This window comes from Lolium rigidum, chromosome 6 (genome assembly GCF_022539505.1).
Source record: "Lolium rigidum isolate FL_2022 chromosome 6, APGP_CSIRO_Lrig_0.1, whole genome shotgun sequence".
NCBI lineage: Eukaryota > Viridiplantae > Streptophyta > Magnoliopsida > Poales > Poaceae > Lolium > Lolium rigidum.
Genome location: NC_061513.1, coordinates 177,172,898 through 177,181,905, shown reverse-complemented (window position 1 = coordinate 177,181,905; position 9,008 = coordinate 177,172,898). Strand labels below are relative to the sequence as shown.

At 42.6% G+C, this 9,008-nt stretch overlaps 1 protein-coding gene across 1 annotated transcript; it reads right to left on the bottom strand.

Moving 5' to 3' along the window:
- Window positions 1–3,309: 3,309 nt before the first annotated feature.
- Window positions 3,310–8,504, bottom strand: LOC124661516 (serine/threonine-protein kinase AFC3-like). The gene is made up of 11 exons (XM_047199380.1): window positions 8,412–8,504; window positions 7,796–7,822; window positions 7,551–7,704; window positions 7,424–7,472; window positions 6,983–7,097; window positions 6,773–6,864; window positions 6,526–6,673; window positions 5,480–5,544; window positions 5,313–5,410; window positions 4,317–4,422; window positions 3,310–3,867 (listed from the first exon to the last, which is right to left on the bottom strand). Exons 2-11 carry the CDS (start codon window positions 7,803–7,805, stop codon window positions 3,724–3,726), a joined length of 981 nt encoding a protein of 326 aa, XP_047055336.1. The 5' UTR covers window positions 7,806–7,822; window positions 8,412–8,504; the 3' UTR covers window positions 3,310–3,723.
- Window positions 8,505–9,008: the final 504 nt, after the last annotated feature.

Sequence of the window (9,008 nt, the reverse complement as noted above, 5' to 3'; positions counted from 1 at the left end):
GGAGGAGCTGAAAGTTCCTTCGCGCCAACATGGGGGAGGAGATGGAGTTCGCGCTGGGCAGTTGGTGTTTTTGCGGCCCGGAACTGAATGACCCAGATAGAAAATTTCGTATTAGGGTCTGATGCGGTATCTGAACTGGCTTTTTTTTTTGCCTCTAAACCCGCAGAACGGCGGTTATTATGCGGATGGGGTTTGATGCGGTGTCTGCTAGAGATGCTTTTACCAAGAAGAACTGCATACCCGTTTTTTGCCTCTTTTTTTTGAACTGGAACCAAACTTCAATTAACCAGCTAGCACAGCAAAGTCACTGGCTACAAGAGAAGGAACGAAACCTGGAGCATCACCCGGCCAAACTACCTGGGGAAGATGTGTGCTCTCTTTTCTGGCAAAGAAAAAAGGCCCGACCTCTGCATCCATCCATATCCACGATGGTCTCGATCAAATCTAAAAGGAGCTTGTACCGATGTCTTAAACTATAGAGGAGGCCACCATTCTCACCATTTCCGTACTCAACATCAACGGTTAACGCAACTCCCGGCCAGGACCGTGGCCCGTGGGATCAACTGTTATCAAACATCACATCACATGGACCAAGTTAAGGGTTTGGAATCTTGAATAAGATCGCTGCATAAAATTCATTGTTCTCTCGGCTCGCCGATGACTAGTCATTGCTGCACCGCCAGTAGTCTTTACTGTCGTCTTACTAGTATTGCATGTTTGGGAAAAAAGTGTTGCTGCCACCAGCTGCATCTGTCCTCTATCTATATTTCAATCCTGGAGTCCTATGTTACTATGTTGGTACGTTTACATCATCATCGCAAAGTCTCTGGACAAGTATGCTCTCTAGAAGGGCCGGCCTTCCAAAACCGCTAAGTCATTTTTGCAGAATTAAAGTGGAGGCGCGGGCAGGCATACACACTACACATATGAAACGTGAGTAGACACGTCAGTGTCAACACGCGTTGGCATCAAGTAAACCAAAAGAGCAAACATCACGTGGATACGCATATCTTCAAGACCTCAATCCTCAAGCCGCGAGCGGCTGCACCGTCGTCAAAGGCTCCTACGTCAGAGCTAGCGATGCGGTCACGGTGCGGCCGCCGTTGACGATCGATACATGTCGTCGCCGGCGATGCCACGGCGGCTGAATTTCCAAAGTCAGCATCGGGCCAGCAGCTTGATGTACAAAAAGGTTTTTCCAGACCAGGCCTTAGTTTTAATATTCATTGGCGAGTAGGTCTTAGATTTTCTAGCAGTAGGTATTCATCTCACAAGAGTGTTGAATCGAAGACAACTGACCTTCATCATCTCCAGATCAGATGATTCCATCTCTTGTGTCACAGTAATACCTGTCATTTCTAGTTTTGATTAAGAGCGCTGTCAGAAGCCTCTTGCATTGCAAAATCAACCTTGGCAAATTATTGTTCCTTTTGCCAGTTTATACCTCTACACATTCCTGTCTATCACGTACCTACCTTCATTCAGGATATCACCACATTGTCACTCTGTTCTGGGGTTCACTTGTTCTTTTGGCTGTTAAAGAGCCCCTTTGCTTGTTATATGACAAAAATATATGATGACAACACCCCGAGATAAATGTAAAGTTTCACTGACCAGTACGACTCCATTGTGTTGTGTACTTGTGTGGAGGTCGGTGTTCTTGATGAAAGCTATAGCTTGTACCCCTGTCCCCCTATTCTGGATGCCAGTGAGGATTCTACTAGCAAGGAGTTTCCGGTGAACCGGCGATTGTCTCCAATTTTATTTTGTCTCAGCAAAAATATGAGAGTTACTACAAGCCAATAATCCAAAGTAAAAGAGAGTGGATCATGATCATAGTTTGGTTGCTTGGTGTACACCTGACGACACTTATCAGAATCATGATAAATCTGGTTTGTAATGGCAGCTGGTTTGCGATCTTAGTTATTGGTATGCTGTTTAAATGTGCTTGAGAGGTGTCGTTTAATTTCCTCAAAATATGTGCTAGGAACTGTAGAGGCTTATAATTTTATGATTTTTCTGAGAATTTTTTCGTTCACCAAGCAAGTTTAGTAATGGGCTGCGAATTTAACGGCAAGAAGCGACACTTGGTAGAACCGCCGCTAGCTTGTCCATTTACAGGTATACCAGACGACGTGTTGCTTTGTGAGCCCAGCATGCGGTCAGCGTGTTGCATCAGACACGGGGAGGAGCCGGCCGTGGCGAGGAAGATGAGGTAACCAAAAACCTCTTGTGTCCATCGGCTCGGCGTGACACCTTTGCCTGGAAGTTCTCCAACAGCTCTGGCTAAATCGCGGCGAAAATTCTGCCACATATCCATCCTCCTGCCTCCGGTGTGGGTAGGGATGCGTCCGATCCGGCCTGCTCTGCAGTCAAAATAGGCTATGTTAGCTGCAAGAAAATTAGTTAGTCCGAACTAGCTCATGCTTTAGCGGGCTTATGCGGAGCGTGGGGGCTGGCAGCCGCATGCGTAACGTGCCGCTGCTAACTTCGTTACACCTGACTTAAGCAAGCAGTTGCAACACAGTGTCGATCACTTGCTGATGCGACGTGTTCACAACCTGCAGAATGGTGGATCCATAACCGCAGAATAATTCCAAAAAAAAAAGACCGGAAGGGCTTTCGATTCAGCTGTCGTGCTAACGCCCCAGCCAGGAGTATCATCTTGAAGCAGAGTAATGCAGTTTATCGCCACAAGACTGGTCGAGCAAATCTTTTAGGACTTGCAGCAGTGGAATTTGGCAGGAGCTAGGAGTACTACATTGAGGGTGTAAGTTTTTTTCAGTTTCAGGTGTAATGCTCTGCTGATTGCTTGCAATTTGTCTACCTTCTAGTGGAGTATAAAACTCCTGATGGATCTCCCATATGGAAGAAACACGGGATGCTCAGATCTGACAGCACGGTGCAAATCTCCGCGATGTCGCCATTTCCTGACCAAACAAACACGAACGAGGGAGGATGCAGGGCCAGGGAACAGAGTGTGTGACAATCTGTGAAATAGATGGACGCGTCTGCTGCACACTGTAAAGGACAACGACAAACCGACGAAGTGCCGTGGAAAATAAGTATAATCGAAGTCTTTAGTCAATTTTATTAGAATTTTCAATGGAAAAGTAGAATGGTGCGTCCAGAAAATGGCCAACCTTAGCTGGTACCTGGTAGCGTTCTCGGAAAATGCTCCCTGGGCAGTGCTTTACCATCGATGCTCAAGGCATTGAGCATGGACAGTTCACGCGTCACGATCGCACGCCTCGCACTAGTTTCAACCTCCAGCAGCATGTTTCGACTTGCAGGAACCCACGGACATTATTCAAGGGTACATTTCTTACAGAATTCTCAAGTTAACTTTGCTCAGAGTCCATTTAACAGAAACATCACAGGAAAAATACAAGCACTGGGAGCCCTTCACAGCTGCCTCGGTCGGTGGTCATCGCTGTGCGGTTACAAAACCGGGGATTGGATGCGAGTCCACAGTGCACCCGCACACATGATGTACAGGTCCAATTTGGTACACTAAGCTTCCTACAACAAATGCTATTGTACATTACAAAGGGTGACCAGAATAACAGCTTATCACCACAGCGAGCATTTTAGCTCTGCTTACATCATCTTTATGGTACAGATTAGCTGCAGGCATTCTGTTCTGGGGCCCATGCCTGCTTCTCCAGGCCTACTTCTCGCGTAGATACCGCGAGGGGCAGAGTCAAAACATATTCTAACAAGTCATGCTGGGGCTGCATTTTGGAAGAATGGATGGTCTAGAGCTTCTTGGGCAGTAAGGCGCTCCGAAGGCTCGAATCTTAAAAGACCGTATAGCAAGTCTGCCAGGGTTGCCCTTGAATGGTCAGCATTTCTCGTAACCAAGTCCTGAAGTTGCAGATATGTTAACTGAATCATCTTCACATTACCAAACTCTTCAGTTCATACTCTTTTAAGTCGCAAGTTAAAGCACTAGAGTTCTACTAGACAGCAACCCAGTACCTACTGTTCTGGATTAATACAACTATAAAATAACATTAGTAACTGACTGGATAAGTGAAATTTATTTACCTTCTGTATTTGCACTCCAACAAACCTAACTAAACTATGTGTTAAAATTAATTACGAATATGCATTACCGTACAGTCTTAAGCCAGTTGGAGAAGAATTATCTATCCATGTGCAGTTACATATTTAAATAACTTGTGTATCCATGTCCAATACTCTAAACATAATCAAAAGCTAAACTAGGGACCATAAAATGCACAAGTTTTTTGACAATTGAAAGAACAGCTTGACCAAGAAAACCGTGAAGGCAGGATAGGAAAAATGAAAACCTTCAGCCGGTGTAGTTTTCTGACTGCTCTGATGCTTTCTCTTGTAACAGCGCCTTCAGGCCAATTTAGACGTGTCCCTCGTCTAAAGTATTTCTGAGCTGATGAACTGTGTATTCCAAGCGACATACAGGACATCACTATGACAGATGAGCATAACAATAAAGGACCGATTAAAGAGAGAATTGCATGCAATACTCAATACTCCCTCCATATCACAAACAAATGACATTATAGGCATTTTTGGTCAAACTTCTAAAACTTTGACTGTTAAATTGTTTTGATTACTTAGACTGGAAACTTGAAAATTATATGTATAGAGTTGTCTCAAAAAAGTAATGTCACAATATCATATTTTGTTGAGTTGTATACATATAATTCAGTTAAAATTAGTCATCGAAGTTACATCCTAGAAGGCCATGTCAATGTCCACAAATGTTGCGTGTTTGTGAACTGGGAGTAGCACAGTATTAACTTAAATGTTTATGTTTAAGCTTACACAATGATGTACAAATGTATGGAAGTTCGAACAGTTTTGTTGTTCAATATAACCTTAAGAAAGAGGCATTAGCATAAGCAACATAAAATTTATACATTGGGAGAGGATCATAACATGTTAATATGTTCCGCAAAAAACTCCAGCAAATGCTTCCACAAATTACCATTACAAGAGCCATGTATAAGCCAATAAAAAAGAGATGCATGCTAAGACTACTTGTCGTCAGTACCAAATCAGTAACTATTATAAACTGTACAACTTAAGAAACTATAAACAAAATAAGTTGGATTGTGCACGAAAACAAAAGAAATACTTTTTACGGGTGGGACGTGTCAATGTTTTTTAATGTTATCATTTGGTTGAACTAAAGTAGGATCACAGGGTGCCCTAATGTTGACCCATTTGCATCTCTAAGGACACAGGTCGAGATGCTTGGTTTCTTAAAGACAGCACATGGAGAAATGAAAATTGATAATCAACCTAATAGTATAAGTACGAACCTAGCTTTCCGTATCATGTGTTCTGGTACGGGACCCAAAACTCTCTCCATCATTGCTAGGTGTTCCAGGTTCTCATGCGTCTGAAACAATGCTTCCCCCTAAAAAATTTAAACATTAGGAACATATGTTGGTAAAAGAGGAAAGACAGGCATCACAAGAAATCTAACCGAGCATAGCTCCACGAGGATGCAACCAACGCTCCAGATATCACATGGCAAACTCCAGCCTAAGCCTACAAAGGAGCATTCAGTTACGTCAGAAACTCAAGATTCTTCTCTGGATGAAGAAACATTAGCAACTACTTCAGCAGTTGGTCTAAGCTCAAGAAACAGGAGAAAACATAAGTTCTTATTCAACACAGAAAGAACATTGGTTTAGTCTAATCAATTGTTATCAGTAGCTCAGCACAGTAGCATTACATGAGCACTGTGCAGGTTTCAGGCTGACATATAAAACCATTTGTACTATATAACTATTTTATGTAAGACCTACGGTCTTCATACGGCCAGAACCATCAAACATAGAGCTGAATATGTTCTTAGACAGACCATTTCACAAGGAGGAAGATGGGTCATATACCTATTTAGCTAGTACATCGATTATTCAAACTAATACAATCTTCAGGCCCATACATTACTGGGCATGTCTGAAGCCCAAACTAGACTCTTAACAAACCAACAGTGCTGACATATATAGCATAAAAAGCAGTAAATATAGCCATCCTAAAAACACCCTTTTCCCTCATTAGAAGAGGCAGGTCCATCTCTAAAATCCTACAGAGCAAAAACTAAAACACAGAAGGAAGAAATAATGGCGCAAAGGAAAAACTGTCAGATGCCCAAAAATGCCGACCTATAACATGCACACTACTATTCTACATAACCAACCAGTAGTTTGCAATCAATCTCTGAAATGTCTGTAGATTATGTATCATTATATTTTTTTTCATTGGCCCAATATTTGATTCTCCAACAATTTGAAGGTTCTTTCTTACTAGCCAACACTATTCTGGAAACGGGAAGAAGTTGCTCTTCTAAATAAGTGTAGTCACTTATAGATAAACAAGAGTATCGACTAGCATGCATCATACTTGGATTCCTAGGACCATAAATTACATTTGTTTTCTGTTCTTTACAAGCATATTAAAGAACAGACAAACCTATACCTCAAGCAACAGGAAACGAAAGCAAACCTTCAAGAATAACCAATTTACCTAAGATTATTTCAGGTGCCCTGTAATGCCTCGTAGAAACAATCGAGTTATGTTCCTGATTATCAAAGGCGGTACTACCAAAATCTATCAGCTTTATGGCACTGGACTTTGGCAAGCACTTGAAGTGCATCTCATCTTGTGAATTCTTCTGTACAGCCCCAAGTGGTCATTCAAGATAACTGCTAACACCGTATGCCTAATTTCAAAATAGAATATGCTCACTACAAAACTTGTTGAGATTAGGTACCTTGGTGCTTGGAAGCTTTATATAGTCAGAAGATACAAGGAGTATGTTTTCTGGCTTCAGATCAGTGTGAATAAGCCGTAATTCGTGCATATCTATTTTACAAAAAGAAGGAAAAGATGGTCAAGCATGCCACTTGAAAGTAGGAGAAGAATGAATCTGTAACTGCCAAACTTGTTAAGAACGGATATGCAGAATCAAGCAATCACACACATGCTACAGATTCCAACAGTTGTCGTCCAAACTCCCGCACAAGTTCCACAGGGAAAGGTTGGTATCTATTTCTCTTTAGAAAATCATACAAGCTTGGCCCAAGCTTCTCAAATACCTGACAAAACCATTGATATCCATTGAATAAAAGTTATCTTTATTTTGTTTCCATATCAGGGAACCGTCATGAGAAAAGATCAAAGAGGAAAGAGAAGCAACTGTTCTAAAGTATTAGGACTACATTATCATGTTATGTGCACCAGCACGCCAGCATCTCTCACTATGTAGAAGTAAGAGATACTGGGAGGGCAGGTAAAATTAACTATAAATAAAAGAGGAATATAAACAGGACTTTAATGAGTTACTGGAATGTCAATGCAACAACAGATACTTGGAATCAACTTGCAAAACTTGCATAGACGAAAAAAAAAAAATCAGACTTACAATGCATATATGATTGCGATAGTCGAACCATCTTTGAATTTGGACACAGCTGGTCATCAATGAAAAGACATTAAGTAAGAAACAGACAAGAGTAAGATTCTATGATTATGTTTGTTGAGACACTAACAGGGATCTGTATCTCTCGTTTTCTGCAAGGCGATTGAGCACATCAATCTCAATCATTGCAGCATCTCGGTACTTCCGGATGCTCCGAATAACTTTTATTGCAACATATTCACGTGTTTCACGATCCCAACATTCCAAAACTCGTCCAAAAGTACCTATGAAAATCACACTCGTGTTGCTCTACATTAGAATAAAGGCAAAAACTCCGAGTACAAGAGAACATGCCATATTGAAGGAAACCCGAACCTTCACCCATTTTGCTCAAGATTTTGTCTGCATAAAAAAAAGTAGATTGTCAATAAACAATAATGCAGGACATGTACAATACCAAAACTAAAGCATTCGCACTTTCGACTTAGACCTATCTTAGGTACTGTGAAAGAAAAAGTACATAGGCCAATCAAGCTTATAAGCTAATACAGACATAAATGTGGGAAATCTGAATGGAAACTTTGCTTCATCATCCCCTTTGCCCAAAGCAAAATTAGCAAGTTCTATAAAACATAGAGCAATTCCATCATTCATCCGTGTTGCTGAGGTGAACTTTAGCCAGATATTTGTTTTTCAACAACTGAAACCAACTATGATAAGTATCTGGCAGTGCCAAATAGGATATAAGGACACTCAAAAAGAGCACAGATAAATGCCACGATTAGTTACGAATTATGCATACATATTAAGTCGTTGTCCACCTTTTTTTTCCTAAACCAATGTGCACATTAACAAACATTTCTCCACCATATGTTTCTCAGAATTATATGTATAATAAAAAACCAGTTATGAGAGTACACAATAGCTCTAGGAGTTCTATAAAAAAAAAAGCTCTAGGAGTTGACAAGAGGCCCAAGAGACGGGTGCTTACACCGGCGAGTCAAGTTTTCGCCTAGATCAAACACGTAATGGCCGTCGCGATCGTCATCCCTCCACGGCGGTGACGCGCCGCCCCTCGCTACCTGCAACCGACGAAAGGGAAAAATCTAGGTCAGTAAAGAACCCGAACACCCAAGCCCCAATCGTAGGAATAAGTGCCCTAAGTAATGGATCATTACCACCTCCCGCTCCGGCGGCGGCGCGCCGGCGCCGTCCAACTCTTGACGCGTGCGCTTCCGCGACCGCGACGACTCCATAGATTCCGATTCGATTGGGAGGAGAGAGAAGGGGGAGAGAGAAACCCTAGAGGGATGCGTGGTGGGCTGAGGCCCAACAGCGAGTGGAGCAGGATAGATTGGGGACGGGCCCAACTGCCCTAGGATTCCAATTAGTTGGCCGTATTATTTGGGAACTGCTATACGCCGACCTGGTCGGCGCGGGGGGCTGCTTTACACCGACCTAGTCGGTGCCAAGCGTAGAGCCGCACACCCCCGGCCGTTCATGGGCCCGGCCCACTATCCCCGACCAGCTGTTTCATTTCGCTGCCCGCTGCGGTGGCTAGCTGGGCCGCGGCCCACTAGAAGGTAAT